The 22,958-nt window shown below is 45.8% G+C and overlaps 1 protein-coding gene across 7 annotated transcripts in view; it reads right to left on the bottom strand.

Moving 5' to 3' along the window:
* LOC147018337 (uncharacterized) overlaps positions 1–22,958 on the bottom strand; it is a 74,856-nt gene that overhangs the window by 42,401 nt on the left and 9,497 nt on the right. For 6 of the 7 annotated variants that reach the window (XR_015062332.1, XM_085897907.1, XM_085897903.1 and 3 more), the window contains 3 exons: positions 14,913–15,154; positions 9,624–9,784; positions 2,704–2,739 (listed from right to left, as the gene is read on the bottom strand). Coding sequence is in view for 6 of the 7 variants with exons in the window: in XM_085897907.1 (XP_085754033.1) it covers positions 2,704–2,739; positions 9,624–9,784; positions 14,913–15,154 (439 nt within the window). In the remaining variant the exon portion in view is untranslated. The remainder of the gene's footprint in view (positions 1–2,703; positions 2,740–9,623; positions 9,785–14,912; positions 15,155–22,958) is intronic. The other variant, XM_085897905.1, reaches the window with a different exon arrangement.

Raw genomic sequence — 22,958 nt, 5'->3', positions numbered from 1 at the left:
AGGATCGCTACATACGTGCACCAAACCACGCCTCCCTAGCTTCATTTGTTTACGCACGAAAAATTAAGGTTGGATACTTTTTGAACACACCTCACATATACATATATATATATATATATATATATATATATATATATATATATATATATATATATATATATATATATATATCTTATACACACACACACACACACACACACACACACACACACACACACACACACACACACACACACACACACCATATGGAAAAAAGTATGCGGACGCCCCTTGTAATTAGTGGATTTGGCTATGTCAGCCACACCCATTGCTGACAGGTGTATAAAATCAAGCACACAGCCATGCAATCTCCATAGACAAACATTGACAGTAGAATGATCCATACTGAAGAGCTCAGTGACTTTCAACGTGGCACCGTCATAGGATGCCACCTTTCCAACAAGTCATTTCGTCTAATTGCTGCCCTGCTGGAGCTGTCCTGGTCAACTGTAAGTGCTGTTATTGTGAAGTGGAAATGTTTACGAGCAATAACAGCTCAGCCGCAAAGTGGTAGGCTACACAAGCTCACAGAACGGGACTATTGAGTGCTGAAGTGCCCAGCGCAGAAAAATCCTCTGTCGTCGGTTGCAACACTCACTACCGAGTTCCAAACTGACTTTGGAAGCAACGTCAGCGCAAGCACTGTTCATCAAGAGCTTCATGAAATGGGTTTCCATGGCTGAGCAGCTGCACACAAGCCTAAGATCACCATGCGCAATGCCAAGCGTCGGCTGGAGTGATGTAAAGCTCGCCTCCATTGGACTCTGGAGCAGTGGAAACGCGTTCTCTGGAGTGATGAATCACGCTTCACCATCTGGCAATCCGATGGATGAATCTGGGTTTGGCGTATGCCAGGAGAACGCGACCTGCCTAAATGCATCGTGCCGACTGTAAAGTTTGGTGGAGGAGGAATAATGATCTGGGCCCCTTCATTACAGTGAAGGGAACTCTTAACGCTTCACATACAATGACATTGAAGATGATTATGTGCTTCCAACTTTGTGGCAACAGTTTGGGGAAGGCCCTTTCCTGTTTCAGCATGACAATGCCTCCATGCACAAAGCGAGGTCGATACATAAATGGTTTGTCGAGATCGGTGTGGAATAACTGCACTGGCCTGCACAGAGCCCTGACCTCAACCCCAAAGAACACCTTTGGGACGAATTGGAACGCCGACTGCGAGGCAGACCTCGTCTCCCAACATCAATGCCCAACCTCACGAATGCTCGTGGCTGAATGGAAGCAAATACTCGCAGCAATGTTCCAATATTTAGTGGAAAGCCTTCCCAGAAGAGTGGAGGCTGTTACAGCAGCAAATGGGGGACCGACAAGATTATTAATGCCCATGATTTTGGAATGAGATGTTGGACGAGCAGGTGCCCACATACTTTTGGCCAAGTAGTGTATATACACGAATTGTACAAGGGTAGATGATGTTGGGGAGGTGTTGGGGGGAGGGGGTAGTAGCGTGACTTTGTGATCACCCTGTTGGGTATAGTGTATTTCTGTATGTGTGAAGTGATTTTGAGATCTCTTGGTTTCTGGTCTCATCATCATGGTCACTTGACAGTTGCAATTCCACAAATCTCATGGGGTTGCAAGTTGGACAGGCGACTGTGCCGGGCCATTTTTTGAATCGCTCCATCGCGCTAAAGCCTTTGTAGCTCCATGAAAGGTAATATTAAATGATCCCTGACCCCATTCCTTTGTGATTGTAGTAAAGTGTTTTAGGCCCCCACAAAAAAAATATACCAGGCAACACTAGGTACCCCTGCTCATATATATATATATATATATATGTGTGTGTGTGTGTGTGTGTGTGTGTGTGTGTGTGTGTGTGTGCGTGTGTGCGTGTGTGTGATTTAAAAAAAACTTCACATCACAGAATCTTTACAGTATTGTCCAGCAAGGCCAAATATAGTTACATTATGTCCCAGCAAACATCACTGTGGAAAATTTTATTTTTGTCGCATTTTAAAACACAAAAACATGACAGTATAGTCCAACAAGGCCAAATATGGTTACCAGCACAGTCTATCCCATTTTTTTTTAAGTGTACAGTGTGTTCCCAAAGAATGTATCACCTTGTGGAAATATCACCACTTTAAATTGCCCACCGAAGGTAGGCCGAAATAGGCACTCCCACAGGACGGGAATGCTAATGCTTATATTTACACCTTGTTACACTTTTTTGTTTGTCCTGGACTGTTGTATCTCATTCATGTAACTTTTTGAATGCCAACTGCAGTGCTTATGTGTATATTTATTTAGGTTTGAGAAAAACAAATAAGTGGGAGGAGGGTTGGGGGTGATGGTAAGGGGTGAATCTTACTTGGCTTCTCAGACAGAAATCTGATTTGAAAATTTCCCTCAAATGCCACACTGTGTTTAGGTCCCATGTGTAGACTAGTACGATATTAAGGTTGGTCTGCATGCCTCCTGACTGACTGACTGACTGATTCACACTTTAACCATAAAGCTCATAATCTCAGATACACATGCAATATCTTAGATACACCATCAATTGCAAAACCCTTCCTTTCCTGTCCATTCGGGACTAGACAAAGTCCATGAGCAACATTTAATGTGCAAAGCAAGTCCATTTCACAAGACCTATTTAACTGTTTGTGAATGTTTGCACAATAAAAAATTTACAACACTTACACGTCAAAATGGGTCCGAGGAGAGAAGCCGTTTTCCCTGTAAAACACAAAGTCAATGCATGGTTAGAGTTAAAGCACATGATGGTGTGTATCTGATGTCATTAAAAGCTTTATATATGGACAGTGAGGTCATTGTGATCTGGACATATGGAAGGCACTTTCACCAAAATATAATAACTTGTATACCAGAGGCTCAAAATCTTTATCAACAGCAATACATTTCCATTAGTCTACTCAAACAATTCATTGTATTGAACAGCTGAATAACTCAGACATGGTAAACTAACTGCTGTCACCAGGGACACCTGGCCGATGAGTTCCTGGATTTGATTTTATTCAGTTGGTGCAGTGCAACACATGCCGTGTCATGTATCGTGCTTACATCCTTCAAAAGGGATGTCTATTGAGCAAATGTTTCTCTCTGATGTACAAGTTGAAGACCTCTCTGATCTTTTGGGGAAGATTTTAAAGCAGGTTGTGATAGACTGAATTGCACATTTGTGCAAGCAGGCCTTTGACTGACAGGCAATCAGCACCTCGAGGGACCCCGTGTATCCACAATTTATAAAATGAGACCTGTTTTGACATTTGCGGCCATGTGCTTTGCGTTTTCATGGTTTTTTTGCAGGATTTTTTTTTCTTGCGTGCACATTCATGGTTTTTCGTGGGTGTATTCATGTTTTTCCATGGGATTTTTGATTTTCCCCTCATGAATCACGAACCGCCAGGAACCTATTTGCTATTTGCGGAATTTTCCAGGAACGTATCCCCTGTGAATGGCGGGGTCTGATAGTACTGTACGTCTCATGGTGGCTTAATGGTTAGGGTGGTGGGCTTGGGATCCTCAGGTCCCAAGTTCAAATCCTGCTCAGCCATTGAATTAAGACCAGGTGGGGTTGACTCAGCCTGTCGTTCTTTTGAGGTCGGCACAATAAGTTCTCATGCAGGCAATGTGGCCAGCTTATTCTTGCAGAAATTCTTCCAGACATTTAAATACAAATAAACCTCTTCTGGAGGACCAGGGGCCAAGTACTCCTCATGGGGAATGTGTGATATTTTATGACGTCATTTGTGCCTTCGTGATGCCGTAATAATTGCATATGTAGAGCGCTACATCCGATCAGTATGAACATTTTTGAGGGTCATCAAGGGCCAAATTGGTGCATAGAAAAAAAACAGATGATGTCATCGGTCATGTGATTCGGCAGCCATATTCTTGTTTTTTTAAATAAAAAGAAAAAAAACCTTCAAAAATCTTCTCTGAAATGGCTGAACAGATCAAGGCAAAACTTTACAGTTATTATCCATGAGGAACAAAACGTTCACACATATGATGTCATAGGTCACATGGTTTGGCAGCCATATTGGATTTACCCTAAAAACTATTTTTTTTAATCTTCTTCTCAAGAACAGCTGGAGAGATTGAGGGAAACTTCACACATGTTCCCCAAGCCTTGAGGATACCAGGTTATTCATGAATAGTCGATGTAATATGGTCTGGCAGCCATATTGGATTAAGCGAAAATCTTTTTAAAATTCCTTCTCTTGAACCGCTTCATCGATCGAAATGAAACTTTACAATTATGATCTCATAGTGATAGGGAATACACGTTTAAATTTCAACCTGATCAGATGCATGTTCTGGCAACGAGGATTATTTAACTTTTTGATCCGAGTTATTTTTTTTTTTGATCAGGGAGTATTTTTTGTTGAATAAGGCTCACTTGGCTGTGCCTGAATGGGTTTGAGGGAAGAGGATAAGCATCTGAAACCCGAATCCCATTCAGGTTCCTCCTGATGACTTCATCTTTGCTTTGCTTGTTCAGGGTCCTTCTCATGACTCCAATGCAGGACAGAACCTATTTGGTCTTCCATTTGATTCGATTTGAATATGTTTTAATCCCATTCTAAATTCAATTGAATAATAATAAACGTCATCGGTCAGTGTCAGGTGTCCGGTAAAAGTGGGGTAGCATCACAACGGGATGTATTCGTATGCAGCCATCACTGCCAGCAATTATAAAGTGGCAGTTTGAGTTATGTCACTTATTACGCAAGACACCCATACACAGATCAGGTCAGGTATGGGAGCATGCGCCAGAGCAGTGCGTTGCTGTGTCCACTTTCCGCCGGTACTCCAGGGGCCTCCGTCTGGCCATCCCCCAGGCAGATGCCTGGACCTTGCTTTGTGAGCTCAAGCTGAGCTCAAGCCTGGAGGAATGCAATGCATGATTTCCCCTTGAAAGCAGGACGACAATCACTTGACCACAGGTGATGCTCTACCCCCTCACAGATTCTTCGCACATCGACCTCCTTGTCGATCTCGCCTGGGGCACTGATCAACCACAGACTCGAGCCCAGCAAAGAATGCATCCTTCACGGTGAGATCACTCACCTCAGTCAGAGCATATTCAGAGACCAGGGGAATGATACCCAAGGAGTGACGAATCCAGAGTCTCATGATACGCTCATTGATCGGTGTTACCTCAATTATCATTGGAGTCAGCTTATTGGACACAGCCACAGCAACTCCTTGGGTGTGACAACCATCAGAGTGACCAGACCAATTGTAGTTGTAACCACACACCATGCTCTCACCACTCTCAGGTCTTCGAACTCAGAGATTTCCGCAATACCAATGTCCAAACACTTGAGCTCAGATTATAACATGGACAGGTGATCATCCTCTCTTTGGAGGAGGACATTCCAGGCACTCACCTGAAGGGACCGCTTCAGGTTAACCCAAGGAGACCGCCGTCTGGTGGATGACACCTCAACACCACCACGACACACACGGCCGCAATCTGACCCGGGAAGGTTACCCTGTGGTTTTCCCCCTCTCATCAAAGATTGGGGGTCCCAATGGCTTTGCCCCAATCCCGTCATCCAGAGAGCTGCCCCGCAAAGTGCAGATCACAGGAAGTACTCCGACGGAGTGGGTTTTCAGATTTCTGTTGTGCTTTTCCGAAGTTTTGAGGAATGAAGAGTTTTACGGTGGCCGGAGTGCAAATCCTGCCACCAACCTCCTAATACAAAGTAACCCAACTGCAGGAGGACATCCACAGACACAGTTGGGCACCAGTACACAAAATACACCATACAAAACAACACAAACACCATACAAAACATGTCCTGGCAAGGGTCTGCAATGTCTGATTGTTCTTTTTCTTGTTATTATTGTTATTCTTTGACCCTTTTTTGGCCTTTTTTTGCCATGTTATTTTTTTAACATTATTTTTTCTCAGCAACCACTTGTTCGAGTGACATAAAATTGTCGTGGTAGAAGCATCCCCCATGTTGAATATTTTAATGATAATTGTGATGTCACAGGTCATGTGGTATGCCAGCCATCTTGGATTAAACACCAAAAATTAAAACATTACATCTCTGAAACAGCTGATTGGAAAAATTTGGAACTTGGCATATCTCATTCTACTCCCAATGGGGCAATAAAGGATTGTAAGGATGACATCATCGGTGAAATGGTTTCATCGAAATCCTCATTTACCATTAAGATTCAGTGTGTATTTTCAGGCCGTAGCATTTTGACGAATTGAGCCTTTGTCATCAAATCTATAACAAACCTTTATTATGGTATTGTGGAGAAGAAAAATGAATAAAATATATAATTTATTTTTTAACTGGTGTTTTCATCAACCTAAGTTGGAGGACAAAGAGGACAAGGATGGGCTTTGCGTTTTGAGATGCTTTCTATTTATCTTTGCTGTCATTCGTATTTCTTCTTTAACATTGATCTCAGGCTCTTGGAAGAGTTTGTATATAAATCTCATGCAGGACAGAGACTTCCGGAGACATCAGTGTACTTTCATGTGAATTACAAGAACATTTGTAGACAATAGACAAGCACATGTACTAGCAAATGGGATCTGAACCTGGTTCCCAACATCATAAGCATTCAGTTCAGATGAGAACAGTAAATAGGTCAATCCTATGAATAAGAAATTGTCAAGTTAAAACTTGAGGATACACATTATATGACCAAAAGTATGTAGACACCCCTTTTAATCACTGTGTTCGGCTATTTCAGCCACACCCATTGCTGACAGGTGTGTAAAATCAAGTACACAGACATGCAATCTCCATCGACAAACAATGACAGTAGAATGAGCCATATTGAAGAACTCAGTGACTTTCAACGTGACACAGTCATAGGATGGCACCTTTCCAACAAGTCAGTTCATCGAATTTTTGCCCTGATAGAGCTGCCGTGGTCAACTGTAAGTGCTGTTATTGTGAAGTGGAAACGTCTCGGAGCAACAACAGCTCAGCCGTGAAGTTGTAGGCAACACAAGCTCACAGAACGGGACCACCAAGTGTCGAAGCACTTCGCGCAGAAAAATCGGCTGGAGTCGGTTACATCACTCACTACCGAGCTCCAAACTGACTCTGGAAGCAATGACAGCATGAACACTTTTCGTCGAGAGCTTCATGAAATGGGTTTCCACCACCGAGCAGTCACACACAAGCCTAAGATCACCATGCGCAATGCCAAGCGTCAGTTGGAGTGGTGTAAAGCTGGACTCTCCACCAATGGACTCTGGAGCAGTGGAAACGTGTTCTCTGGAGTGATCAATCACGCTTCACCATCTGGCAGTCCAATGGACGAATCTGGGTTTGGCAGATGGCAGAAGAACACCACCTGTCAGAATGCATCGTGCCAACTGTAAAGTTTTGTGGAGGAGGAATAATGGTCTGGGGCTGTTTTTCATGGTTCTGACTCGGCCCCTTAGTTCCAGTGAAGGAAAATCTCAATGCTGCAGCACACAATGACATTCTAGATGATTCTGTACTTCCAACTTTGTGGCAACAGTTTGGGGAAGGCCCTTTGCTGTTTCAGCATGACAATGCCTCCATGCACAAAGCAAGGTCCATACAGAAATGGTTTGTCAAGATCGGTGTGGAAGAACTTGACTGGCCTGCACAAAGGCCTGACCTCAACCCCATCAAACAACTTTGGGATGAATTGGAAGGCTGACTGCAAGCCAGACCGAATCGCCCACCATCAGTGGTCAACCCCACACATGCTCTTATGGCTGAATGGAAGCAAATCCCCGCAGCGATGTTCCAACATCTCATGGAAAGCCTTCCCAGAAGAGTGAAGGCTGTTACAACAGCAAAGGAGGGGGGGGGGAGTACCAACTCCATATTAATGCCCATGGTTTTGGAATGAGATGTTGGACGAGCAGGTATCCACATACTTTTGGCCATGTAGTGTATATGATAAAGGAACACTAAATACACAGGGTCTGCTGGGCGAGCAGAGGCAGAGGCAGAGGAATGGCTGACATGCTGTATTATTTGAGGACATGGTGTAATTTTGCCGCAGCAGGTGGAACCGAAGTACATTTTGAACACAAATACATATTTATTCAATGGACACACACTCGGTGTATAAAACATGAGTAACACCTTCCTAATGTTGAGTTGCACCCCCTTTGACCCTCAGAACAGCCTCAATTTGTCGTGGCGTGGACTCTGCAAGGTGTCAAAAGTGTTCCACAGGGATGTTGGTCCATGTTGGCTCCAATGCTTCCCACAATTGTGTCAAGTTGGCTAGTCATGGATCTCTACTCTGAATAGCTCATTCCATCTCATCCTGCAGATGCTCAATTGGATTGAGATCTGGTGACGAGGCAGGCCAGTGCACTAATCAGAATTCACCGTCATGTTCATGAAACCATTCCTGGACAATCCTCGCCTTGTGGCATGGGGCATTATCCTGCTGAACAAATCCATTCGCAGATGGATATATGCTGCCATGAAGGGATGCACCTGATTGGCAATGATGTTCAGATATCTTGTGGCATTCAAATGCTGCTCCACTTTTATCAAGGGGCCCAATGTGTGCCATGAAAACACATCCTACACCATCACACCACATGCCTGCAATGTTGACACACGGCATGATGGATACATGTACTCATGTGGTTTTCTCCATACCCGAGTCACTCCTATCAGCGTGAAGCAGCAGGAACCAGGATTCATCAGACCAAACAATGTTTTTTCCGATCCTCCAGTATCCAGTGTTTTCATTCCATCGCCCACGACAACTGCAAGTTCTTTTTGTTTGCTGAAAGAAATGGAACTCTGTACGGTCGTTGGCTGCCATACCCCATTCGTGTAAAAATACAAGTTGTGCATTATTTTATGGGTCTTTCAGCACCGATGTTGTACTGGACTGTCAGTTGACTAACTGTAGCCTGTCTATTTCTCTGCACAATTCTTGTCAGCCTCCTTTGGCCTCTTTCATAATTGAGCCGTTTTTGACCACTGGCCTGCCGTTGGCTGGATGTCCCTTGGGGGGGGGGGGGTGGACAATTCTTGATACACACGGGAAACTGATGAGCATGAAAAACCAGCAGCATTGCAGTTCTTGATGCACTTAAACCGGTGTGCCTGGCAACTACTACCATACCCCGTTCAATGGCACTTAAATCTGTTTTCTTTCCCATTCACCCTCTGAATGGCACACATGCACAATCCATGACTCAATTGTCTCGAGGCATAAAAATCCCTCTTTAACCTGTCTCCTCCCCTTCAGACACTGATTGAAATGGATTTAACAGGTGAAATCAATAAGGGATCATAGCTTTCACCTGGATTCACCTGATCGGTTTATTTCATGTAAAGTGCAGGTGTTCCTAATGTTTTGTACACCGAGTGTATATGATGACAAAAACAACTGACCCTTCAATGACTCAACACTTTTATCCCATCCCCAATCTGCTTTCTTTCTCAAACTACTTTCACAATTCCTTTCCCACTCTCCACATCAATATTTACTGGTCCTTTGGGAATAACCTGTAAAGATGTCACTTACGTCCAAGTTGTGATGCAAATATTCTGTATGACTTTTAAAAATTGCAAACACAATATAGAATACAAACAAACACAACGTACTGGGAAGCTGAAGCCTCCCCGGAAGCTAAAACCTCCCACCAATTTCGAGTTGGTTTCCACAGCAGGGTATACATTTTCCCTTCTTCCAAAGCCAGCTCCCATGGTCGATTTTTCATGAAATTCTTGTTCGCTCGGCAAGGATAGCCACTCCTTGATTCCTGCTAATGAGATGGCAAGTGCCAAGATTGATGATGAGGACATTTTTCAGTTACTATTGTAACTGTAATGACAATCAGTTAACGTCCACCAGCAAAAAGGTGTAAAAAAAATGTGCATTTAAGACATGGCCATTTTAATTCTGACTGAAAAGCAAAACAACTTTGAAGTTTTGAGCATTGCATCAGCAGTTTTGAAATGACTCTTTCAGAAGGTGTAAAATGCAGAACTTTGGAGAAATATATTGAATACAAGAAATCTGAAACATAAAGGCTCAACTCAAGTGCTATGGGAGTACAATGAGTGAGGACACGAGTGAAAGGCAAGAAGTGGACAAGATAATAACTATTCGGAATAATTATTTGCCAGCTGTCTGATTTATAAAACTCTGGACGAATGGAGCTTGGGATTTTCAGACACAACCTACTCGTATCACCTCTGATTGCCCTTTATTATCCTCCCTAGAAACTTCAGCACCTCTGCACAACTCTGTGGCACTGTCGTATTTCCAAAATTATGCTTATATTTAAAATTATGCATTATTAATTATGCTTGAAATGATTTGATGTATTAATTCTCGGAATAGGTTTCTGAGACATCATGCACATTTTAAACTTTGGGCAAAACAGAAATATTTATTTTCAACAGTATGTCACAGGTCAAGTTTGTTGGAAATTCCATTGAGGATCAAAACACATTCTGGAAAGAAAAAAAAACCATCCGATTGTACAAAAGCTTTTGTTGATGGATATTTAACTTAGTAACATCTCAGACATCTATCTATAATTCCAGCAATGTGTGTGTGTGTGTGTGTGTGTGTGTGTGTGTGTGTGTGTGTGTGTGTGTGTGTGTGTGTGTGTGTGTGTGTGTGTGTGTGTGTGTGTGTCTGCGACCGCAGTTTCTCGACGACCGCCGGTCCGATCTCATTGAAACTTGCCAGGAATATTGCCGGGGACCAGCGGATGTGCCTTTTCGAGGTTTGATATTGATCGGACGAGCGGTTCCCAAGTTACGGCCATTTATCTGTCGACCAATGACAAGACACGGTGCTATGACATCACGAATGACGTCACAATTAATGTTTTTTTTTTTTTTTTGCACAATCGACGGTCCGATCTGATTGAAACTTGCCAGGAATATTGCCAGGGCCCCGCGGATGTGCTTTTCAAGGTTTGATATTAATCGGACGAGCGGTTCCCAAGTTACGGCCATTTATCTGTCGACCAATGACAATACACGGTGCTATGACGTCACGAATGACATCACAATTAATGTTTCTTTATTTATTTTTTATTATTTCTTTTGCACGATTGAAACTTGCCAGGAATATTGCTGGGGACCCGCGGATGTTCCTTTTCGAGGTTTGAGAGAGAGGCTGCACATACTGGCACTCACCTACGGGCATGCACCTACGGGCCCGTACTAGTATTACATAATTGTGAGAAGGGCACCATGTAACTAGAAACGTATTAAACACATGGAGTGTCAAATATATGGACAGGCCTAAACTTATCACTTGCAGTACTATGGCCCGATTGGTAAAGGTCAGTTATGGGAGCATGCACCAGAACAGCGTGTCGCTGAGTCCACTTTCCACCAGTACTCCAGGGGCCTCCATGTGGCTATCCCCCGAGCAGATAATGGGCCCATCCCCATCTCCTTGAGATGCTAATCAACCTGCTGCAATCACAAGGCATGTGATCAGCCCATTGGCCTCCTCCACTCACGAGGCTCCCTCACTGAGAGAATCTGGTGAGCAGAATCAGCATCAGGAAAATGAGCCACATGTTCATACAGCCGCAGCTGATGCTCATGGACTATACAGGTAACAAATCTCATTTGAGTCTCTCTCAGCAACCGCTCGTTGGACACAAAGTCCAACCAGCGATAGTCAATGATTCTCGGAAGAGATCTGGTACCAAAGGAATGAAGTCTCTGTCTCAGATCCCTGGTCAGAGTCCAAGTCTCACATCCATAGAGCAAGACTGGAACCACCAAGGACCTGAATACTCAGACTTTCGTCCTCCCGCACAAGTACCGACAGCGCCACACCTCATGATCCAGTGAATTCATCACTCTCCAGGCCCGACCCAGACGTCTGTTGACCTCTGGTTCACAGCCAGCAGAGACATGAATATCACTGCCAAGGTAAGTGAATCTCTCCATGACCTCAATATCCTCACCACAAACAGGTACAGACAGGATAGCAGCATCCAAGATTTCATTGAAAGCCTGGATCTTAGTTTTGACTCAGGAAACCTGCCCATAATCCCAGCAGCTCCAACTCCTCATTCAGCACCTCGAGGGCCACCAAAATGATATCTAGAGTCTCCGCAAGGATGACTGCATCATCTGTGACATCAAGGTCAGAGATCTTGACATTCCCAAATGATGCACCACAGCTTGATCTCTCTGACATCCTCCCCAGGATCCGGTCCATACAAGTGATGAAAAGTGTGGGGGCCAGCACATACCCCTGATGAACTCCAGTAACCACTGGAAATAAGTCGCAGATGGAACCATCACATCTCACAGCACTCTCAGTACGAGAGTCGAGTTCAGACAGCAGATCGATCAGTTTTGGTGGCACCCCACGAAGACCAAGAATCCTCCAGAGGGCATCCCTATACACCGAATTAAACGCTTTACAGAGATCAACAAAGGCTGCAAGCAGCCCCTGCAGAAACTCTCGTCTGCGTTCGGTGAGGACCCGAAGAGCAACGATACGGTCAATTGTTGACCTCTTTAGTGTAAAGCCTGACTGCTCTGGATGCTATTGCTCAAGCAGATGGTGGCAAAACCTATCAATAATTATCCGAGCAAAGACCTGGCCAGGCACTGAGAGCAGCGTCACCCCTCGGTAGTTGTTGCAGTCTTGGCGATCACCCTTCCCTTTCCAGGGAGGGACAACAAGGCCCCTCGTCCAGTCAGCTGGGATGATGCTTGTGTTCCAGGCAGAGCACAGAACTGGATGCAATGATACGAGTGCAGCATTTCCACCAGCCTTGAGAAGTTCAGCAAGGACGCCACAAACTCCTGGAGTTTTAACCCATTTCAACCCGATCACCGCAGTCTGTGTTTCCACAAACGAAGGAGGACCACAGTTGATTGGAGGGTTAGCAACAGGGATTTTAACACCCCTGACGTCAATCTCAATGGCCGAGTGCAACCACTCAAAGTAATCTGACCAGCGGACCTTCACTTCAGACTCGTCTGTAAAGAGCCCACCACCCTCTTCTCCAACTGCAGAACACCAATGGACGGGCTTGGACGAATGCAATGCATGAATTCCCCTGTAAGCAGGATGAGAATCACTTGACCACAGGCGATGCTCTACCCCCTTACAGATTCCTCGCACATTGGCCTCCTTGTCCACGCTGAGTGCATGAATAGTTTTACGCCTCAGCTGCCTTAACATCTCAGCTCTGCCAATCAGCCTGGCCCTGTGACTCTGGTCAATGGTATCCAGCGTCCCTTGAGAGACAAAATTCTTCTTCGCCCTACGGTGAGTTCCAAGACATCCAGCGGCAACATCAAGGACGGTGCTCTTGAAGGCACTCCACAACTCTTCAGGATCCCCCAAAGCACCCAGACCCTCCAAATCTCCACACAGTCAGTTTGCAAACTCCTCAGCTACCCTCTGATCCTTGAGCTTGCTAACATCCAGCCTCGGCTCGGATGGTACCATTCTCTTGGATTTATGCTGCAACTTCAGAATTGCTTCAATAAGCCTGTGGTCAGTATTAAGGAACTGAGCACTCCGGCAGACCCTGCAGTTCTGGATCATCCTCCAGTGACTATCAACGAGCACATGGTCAATTTACTTTGCCACACTGCCAGCAATGAGCTTGTGGGTGCTGAAACCATGAACCAGCCACTCTAAGTCTATGACTTCTTGCAAAGTCAAGGAACTTAGTGCTATTCTGATTCACAGTTCCAGACCCATGGGGACCAACACATGTCTCATAACCATCCCTATCAGTTCCAGTCGATGCATTGAAATCCTCCAAGACGAGAAGAGTATCTCGCCTGGGGCACTGATCAACCACAGACTCGAGTGTGGCGTAGAATGCATCCTTCACGGTGAGATCACTCGCCTCAGTCGAAGCATAAACAGAGACCAGGGAAATGACACCAAAGGAGTGACGAATCCTTAGTCTCATAATACGCTCGTTGACCACTGTTACTTCAATTATCATTGGAGTCAGCATATTGGACACAGCTACAGCAATTCCTTGGGCATGGTAACCATCAGAGCAACCAGACCAATAGTTGGTGTAACCACCTGCCATGATCTCGCCACAATCCGGTCTGCGAACCTCAGACAGTGCTTCAATACCGATGTCAAAACGCTTGAGCTCAGATGATAACAGAGAGAGGTGATCATCATCCTCTTCAGGATAGGACATTCCAGGCACCCACCCGAAGGGACCGCCTCACGTTAATCCAAGGAGACCGCCGTCTGGTGGATGACACCTCAGCACCACCCCAACGCACTCTCCCACAATCTGACTCGGTAATGTTACCCCGTGGTTTCCCTTCTGTCATCAAAGATTGGGGGGCCCGAAGGGTTTGCGCCAATCCAGTCAATCCAGCGGGCTGCCATGCGAAGGAACGCTGCACAGTAGGTACTCCCTCGAAGTGGGTTTTCAGATTTTTGTGATTCTTTTAGAATGTTTTGCGGAATGAAGGGTTTTATGATGGCCGGAGTGCAAATCCTGCAATGAACCTCCGAATAAAAAGTAACCCAACTGCAGAAGGACGTCCGCAAACACAGTTGGGCACGAGATTGAATGGCCGTTGGCTCATAAGGAGCTCCTCTGCCCTTTGACATGTTTTTTCTTCATGCTGCTGGGTGTCCATATCATACACCCTCCTCACTAGAAAACTTGGTGGGGGAGATGGTTTAGTCGCTGACAACCCGCCCATGGAACAGGTTAGTCCAGGTTTGCATGATACTTGTCAGGAAGTCACAGATGTGATGTGGCCTGACATGACAATACATCAGGTAAAGTGTGAACATATAACAAGCACAAGGAAGAAATGATTAATCTGAAAATATTTTCTTGTAGAAGATGTTGACAAAATGATGAGTTAATGAATTGCTAAATGTTGAAAACATCAAAAGCATACCTGTGGTGGGTTGCTGACACATTCCATGTCATTAAAAACCGCTAATCCCAATTTTCCGTCACTGTTCTCACAGAGCGCCCATGTGAAATCCTGATCTATTTTCCACTGAGGATCGATCACCGTCATGACATCATCCTTTTGGTAACTCAGTTTGTGATCATCCTGTGACTGAAATCGAAACAGCATTTTGACACGCCCTCCTGCTTTCACTGCAAATTTCCAAGATGAATTTCTGTTCATCACTAGAACACAAACACGAAGGGAATCACTTTTAGATTATTTTTTCATCATCATCATTTCTGTTATTACTTATACAACTCCACCCTAAGTTCAGAGAGTACGAAAAGCATTCAAAAAGCATCAAGATATCCACAGTAGTCCAAGATAGTCGTCAAACACACACACATATAAACATATATATATATATATATATATATATATATATATATATATATATATATATATATATATACATACACATATATACATACATACGAGGTGTGTTCAAAAAGTATCCAACCTTAATTTTTCATGCGCAAACAAATGAAGCTCGGGAGGCGTGGTTTGGTGCACGTATGTGGGCGATCCTAATCCGTATGTGTCATTCCATGTCAAATCATCAAATAATCTGCCATCATTTCTCAGATTTTTGTAAAACTTTGGGAACCAATTGGGACCCATGAAAAACGGCAAGAACTCAAATATTTTTGCTAACAGCCTCTTAATTAGTGAGATACAGACTAACGAACTTTGGACTAATTATATCACGACGTCGCGAATTCAAATGGCCATATCTCTAAAAGTATAACACCGAGAGAGCTAGTTTTGGTGTCATTTTAAAGGTATTTTCATGCCCTATGAATTTGTCTGGGCAACATTTTCCTACCTCCAACCACAAAAAAGTTATCACAAAATATAAACTTCAATCATGAATCCCCCAAAAATGTATCCTTCAAATTTCCTCAAACTCATCCCAGAGGTATTGTATGACGTCAAGAAGCTTCCACATAAGTTTTGTGATGGGCACTCCAATCGTTTCTGAGATATGCGCAATAATGTACATGTACGTATGGCATATAGGTTCGAAAATCAGCATTTGTAATGTATTATACAATCATTCTAACCTCGCCATTACAGGGAACACAGGGAACGACCATCAATTGCTTTGAAGTATCATATACTTTCATTTTCAACTGGGCCTGAGGGGAAGAAACAAGTGCTGCTGTTGCTGCATTGAGGAGGAAATTGAAAGCCTAAGTCAGGTTAGTGAACACTGTGTACTTGAACTCACTTATTGATTGTATAATACATTACAAATGCTGATTTTCGAACCTATATGCCATACGTACATGTACATTATTGCTCATATCTCGGAAACTATTGGAGTGCCCATCACAAAATTTATGTGGAAGCTTCGTGACATCATAAGGTACCTCTGGGATGAATTTGAGGAAATTTGAAGGATAAATTTTTTGGGGATTCACGATTGAAGTTTATATTTTGTGATAACTTTTTTGTGGTTGGAGGTAGGAAAATGTTGTCCAGACAATTTCATAGGGCATGAAAATACCTTTAAAATGACACCAAAACCAGCTCTCTAGTTGTTATACTTTTAGAGATATGGCCATTTGAATTTGCGACATCATGCTAATTAGTTCAAAGTTCGTTAGTCTGTATCTCACTAATTAAGAGGCTGTTAGCAAAAATATTTGAGTTCTTGCCATTTTTCATGGGTCCCAATTGGTTCCCAAAGTTTTACAAAAATCTGAGAGATGACGGCAGATTCTTTGATGATTTGACATGGAATGACCCGTATGCGTGAATATTTTCCCGCCTGCAGAAGCTGTCAGTCGTCGACAGACCGCCGATGAGTGAGGAAGTGTAAGTGAGCGCAGTCGGATTTTCGTTTTTGACAAAATGACGGATCACTGTGGTCTCATCGCCAGTGATCACTGTGTTGAAGAAGTTGGGATCACTGTTCACAATCTCCGGCATGTCCTGTGCGATCTCCAAACGGAGTTGCTTCTGCTCGATCGTTAGCAGCTTTGGCCCAAATCCTCAGTCACAATGGAATGAACGGATCCAATGCTGACACCCGCCTCGTCTGCAAGTTCTCTGATCGTGATTCGACGATTCTGCATCAGCAGGGTCCTCACTTGGTCAATGACGCTCTCATTTCAGGATGTTGAGGGCCTACCAGAACGTGCGACCATCTTTGAAGCGGTTGTACCACTCTTTTATCTGTGTGGTGCCCATTGCTTCGTTCCCGAAGGCCTGTTGAATCTTGTGGATCATTTCCACTTGGGAATCGCCAAGCTTTACACAAAATTTGGTGCAGTAGCGTTGTTCAAGTTTTTCCGTCATTTTGTCAAAAACGAAAATCCGACGGCGCTCACTTACAGTTCCTCACTCATCGGCGGTCTGTCGGCGACTGACACCTTGTGCAGGTGGGAAAATATTCACGCATACGAATTAGGATCGCCTACATACGTGCACCAAACCACGCTTCATTTGTTTACGAACGAAAAATTAAGGTTGGATACTTTTTGAACACACCTCATATATATATATATATATATATATATATATATATATATATATATATATATACATGCGAAAAACATATATATATAAATATATATATATATATATACATATACATGCGAAAAAACATATATATATATATATATATATATATATATATATATATATATATATATATATATATATATACATATACTGTAGACTACTCGTAAGTCGTCACCATCGGGACTGAGAAAAAAGTGACGACTTAGACGTGTGACGATTTACGCGTATGCGAACATTCATGACTGTGGGGTGAAGGATGAAGTCGTACGTGGCCTGGACACATACGTGTGAGAGGGCGCAACAATCTCTAAGCCAGCTATTGTACCAAAAGGGAAACACAATCCTCGGGGCATAGGTGGGGGTTCATTGGTGAGTTGGAAAGTGATCAAGCAAAGATGGAATTCATGAATCAGTTTATCAAAAGTAAAGATAATGAACAACTGTAAGACAACTCATTTACCATCGGTGATGGTATGGTGACAAATTACATGACACACAGTCATCGTGGTGATGATTACCACTCAATGCCTATGTGTAAGTGAGTGCGGTAATGTACAAAACAAGCCAATATAAAACCATGATCGGACTTCAACACTAAGCTCGATCGATCCTTTACTCCTTCGCGAAGTAATCCATTATGTTTGACTGCCTCAAACTCTTGGGTATCTGGTGCATGAGAAAGGACTCAAACCGGTCATTGTATTCCATGATGTTGTCTGGGCAATCCTCCACCGAAAGACAGTATCGGCGCATCACATCCAGGGCGCCGAATGCCTCCCGAATAGTTGGAGGCGCGTTTGGAATGTATGTCTCCCCTGAGTCCTCGAGATCAACAATGTCCACATCGTCCACGTCACCCGTATCATCGGAGACGTTCTTCACAGAATCCACAATTTCTGCATCAGTCATTTGTTGGGTGCTGCGTAACTCAGCATCCACGTTGATGTATTTTTCCAATGAGAGCATCGCGTCTGAACCAAAGATTTCAGCGAGTCTTTCCCAGACGTTGCGGAACTGGTTTCCATGGTCGTCATCACTCTCCTCATCAACTTCATGGGCGCTGCGATCCGCATCTTCCGCATTGATGAACCTGACCGAACGGAAGCAGTTCGCGATGGTAACATTGGAGACCTTTCCCCATGGGGTTTTGGCAGCTATCAGGGCATCCAACAAATCCCATTTGAATGGGATTCCCTCATCTGCTGCATTCAGGCGACGCTTGGCAAGGATCTGGCGGTAGTGAAGTTTCAGGTTTCTGATGACGCCACCATCCATTGGTTGAGTGCGACTGGTAGTATTTGGTGGGAGGAATACAAGTTCTATGTTCTCCAGTTGACATGCAGGGTGAGCGGGGCAGTTGTCAACTACGAACGCAATTTTGAGTTTTTCAAGTGACATACGATGGTTCAGTTTCACCAACCATTGTTCGAACAGGGCAGAAGTCATCCATGCCTTTTTATTCGCTGAGTAGGCCACAGGCGGGTGCTTCACACTTTTGAAGGCTCGGGGATTCTTACTTTTCCCGATGGCATACAGAGGCAGCTTGTCAGTGCCATCCATTTTGGCTCCAAGCAGCAGCATTACACGGATCTTCGCCTGCTTATTACCATGATGGGATTGACCAACGAACCCCAGAGACTTTTCTGGTAGCATCTGCCAGAAAAGCCCAGTCTCATCGGCATTGTACACGTCCCAAGGCTGATACCTTTCCAAGATGTCTTTCAATTTGCCATCGTTCCAGTCATGCACCACTGCCGAATCCATGCCGCTGGATTCGCCGCACTTCTTGACCTTGCCGATTCCCCACCTCACTTTGAATCTGTCTATCCAGTGCATCGGCAAGGTCTCGGCATCATCATGCCCGAGGTCCGCAGCGAATTTACGTGCCTTCAGCAGCAACATTTCACCGTCCAACCGAATACTTGGCTGAGCCGACATTTGCCGAAACCAGATGATGAGCGCGTCATCGACATCTTCAAAGGACACATATTTCACGCGTTTCACACTTACCACCGGCCTCGCGATCTTCTCCACTTGTCCAAATACCTTGCCCTTATTCTTCAAGATATCATTCAATGTCTGCCGTTCTGCCGTATCATTCAAACTTCGCACATCGACCTCCAAAGGCGTACTGGGCTCAGTGGAAGACCCTATAAATGAGGGACAACAATCTTGTATCGCAAGTGGGTGGACATTCCCTCAGAGAGGACTTCTTGGCTGGTGATAGTCCCTGATGGGTTCAAGACCCAAATTTTGAAACAGGTGCATGGTATCCGCGCCGGCGGCCATTTGGGCAGGACCAAAACAAAATCTTGGGTCCGCCAGCAGTTCTATTGGGTTAACATGGGGTGCGATGTGCAGGACTGGTGTCGAGCATGCGACGCCTGTACTGCCAAAAAGGGACCAGCACGGAGGATGAGGGCCCCACTCCAACTACATCAGGTTGGGGCACCCCTTGAGCGAGTGGCCATGGACATTTTGGTACCACTGCCCCCCACTCGCCGAGGTAATCGATACATCCTCGTCATGATGGACTATTCCACCAAATGGCCGGAGGCCTTTGCCCTTCCCAACCAGGAAGCCGGGGTTGTGGCAAAGGCCTTCATAGAAGGATTTGCATGTCGGTACGGGATTCCCGAGGAGCTGTACACTGATCAGGGGCGAAATTTTGAGAGCAAATTGCTAAAAAAAGGTGTGCAGGCTCCGAGAAATTCGAAAAACCCGAACAATGCCCCTGAGACCACAGTCTGATGGCATGGTGGAGAGGTTCAATAGGACCCTGATCAAACAATTGGCCCTGTTCACCGGCGATAATCAGTAGGACTGGGACGAACATCTCCCGTATCTCCTGATGGCATATCGTGCGTCCCAACATGGGACCACCGCTTGTAGTCCGGCGTTGCTAATGTATGGACGGGAGCTGCGAGCCCCCCTCAATTTGCTGTGCGGTCTGATGCCTGAACACCCTGACAGACCCCCAGGGAGGGGCTATGCCCGTCGGTTGGAGGAAGGCATGGAAAAAGTCCATGCCTTCGCTCGCCGCCAGCTCCAACAGGCGGTTATAAAGATGAAGCGCAGGTACGACCACCGGAGCCAGGTGAGTGAGTACCCACCGGGAGCAAAGATTTGGTTCTTCAACCCCCGGAGGAGGAAGGGCAGATGCCCGAAGCTGACCTCGCCTTGGCAGGGCCCGGGGGTCGTCCTGGCGCAAATCAGTGACGTGGTCCTTAAAATTAAAATGGGACCACGAGCCCTCCCCCGGATCGTCCACGTGGATCGCCTAAGACACTACAAGGGCGATCTTACGCCCTCATGGTTACGTCTTGCCAGAGTAGCCGGAGCTGGAACAGCCGCTCCCGCAGAGGCGCAAGGCTCGCAGAGCCTTGCTGCGAGTACACGAGCCGAGGCAGGGGTGGAAGACCCCCCTGTCTCTGGGGCACAGAAACACCACGAGTGAGGGGGAAGGGTTAGTGATAGTTCGACCAGCTTCATGGGGCAGGGGCAAGTCCTCATGGGGCCCGTGGAATGGATTAGTTAGAGGGATTTTAGTTTAGATTTAGGATGGAGTATGGGATTTTTGGAGACAAGGACAGACTGTGAGTGTGTAGTGGGGACATAGCTAAGCTACGTAGAGTAAAAGGATGTGCTACTAGTTTAAGGGATAACGAGGGAGCACGAGTTAGTTGAGGGATTTCGTGAGAAGAATAGCAGTGTTCAGCGATGATATGTGTTGAAGAGTGGAAAATGTACTTGATGACTGAGTGAGGGCCAGCGGGCCTGAGTGTATGGAGCGAATGTGGTATGTATGGTGCGATGAGTGATTGGGGGGAGGAGTGATTCCCATCCAAGGGACCCCGGGGTCAGAGTAATGCGAGTTAGTGGGTTCGTCAAATTGACAAAATGGAGGTCGTTTTGCTGTTGGTGGGAATGTAGGCTCGAAACCCGTTTTGAGGGGTGCAGGGGTCCTGTTGATGGGCTGGGAGCGTGGCTGCGAATGGTGAGTATTGCTTAGTGGGCACCCCGGGCACCGGGCTAGTCGGCCGCGGGAGGCCAAGGGCCCAAGGGGGGGGGCTGGGATAGTGTAGTGGGCACGGGTGGGCCCGCATGATGCGGGGCCCATAGCGCCAATAGCCACGTGGGCAGTGTCGTGGGCACTGGGCACGGGCACCTGGGGAAATGGGCCCGTGGCACCAGCCTGCCACGTGAGCATCGAGGGAGGGCACTCCCCAGGTTTTAGGGAGCTGGTAGGCTCGGAGACAGTTGCAGGGCCTGGGGGTGCCATAGTTGGAGAATCGGCAGAGGGTCGTTCCTGCCAAGGGAGTCACGTGTCCCAGCTACGAGACCATGCGAGGGCATGAGAGAAAATTTAAGGGCAAGGCCCAAATTTGTGAGGGCACCAACACAGGCGACGGGAATCTTGGTTGGTAGAACCAATAGTTTAAGCGACAGGTGCTTTTGGAAAGCCCCGGGGTAGTTAAAAGTTAATAAATATTAGGGTAGATAGGAAAGTGTACCCCTCCGCACCATCCATCCCTTCGCTCTCGTTGTGGGCCGCTGGACCCACCTTGAGAAGATCGCTGAAGTCTGAGGAGGCCATTCTGAGGCTTCATTGGGCCTCAAGACAGGATGCTAGCTCTCCCTTATTCCCCTCCAGGAAGGGAACATAGGGGTTGGGAGTAGGCTAGGTAACATGATAGGTTAGCCAGACAGAGACGATAAAGGGGGTTAGGGAGACAAATTATAAAAGGAAAGAAAAAAATATAATAAAAAAATAAGATGGGGCTAAATTTGATTTTTGCAAATTAAGGGAGTGGGTATGGACAGAGACAGGCAAAGGCGATAGGTTGGGAGGGAGACAGTAGGGTAGGTCCGAGCCCGCCTTCAGACCGGCCGGCACCACCACACTCCCTCCACAAACCTCCTTGAACGAGACAAGAGGCCAGCCAGCTTCACTTGCTGGCCTGTGTTTTGCTACAGCGGCCTGTGCCGGCCTTGCCTTGCCATGCCTTGTCTGCCTGCCTCTGCATTGACCCCATGCCTGCTAGCCCTTCTTTGCATTTGCCCCATTCCATCCCTTACCATGTGGCCAGGATCATCGCGCAAGTTGCGGGGACTGCCCTGCAGGCAGCCCCGCTGACCATTGTGTTTGCTTGCGTCGGTGCCCATTCAGTGTTCTGCAGGGACTACCCTGCAGGCAGCCACACAGAGACTGCATTGAGCAGCCCGTGCACCGTGTTTTGCATCCATTCATCCATCTGCACACGGGGACTACATTGATGCAGCCCATGCACCATTCATTTTTGTGTTTGCTTGCGTCGGTGCCCATCCAGTGTTCTGCAGGGACTACCCTGCAGGCAGCCGCACAAGGGGACTGCATTGGTGCAGCCCGTGCACCGTTTGTGTTCATACCTGCATTTGTTTCATGAGCCAGAGACTGCATTTGAGCAGCCTGGCTCC

Source organism: Eptatretus burgeri, chromosome 10, assembly GCF_056783735.1.
Source record: "Eptatretus burgeri isolate ZD-2024b chromosome 10, Ebu_testis_v1, whole genome shotgun sequence".
Lineage (NCBI taxonomy): Eukaryota > Metazoa > Chordata > Myxini > Myxiniformes > Myxinidae > Eptatretus > Eptatretus burgeri.
The sequence above is the reverse complement of the archived record's forward strand: the minus strand, read 5'-3'. Positions and strand labels throughout refer to the sequence as shown.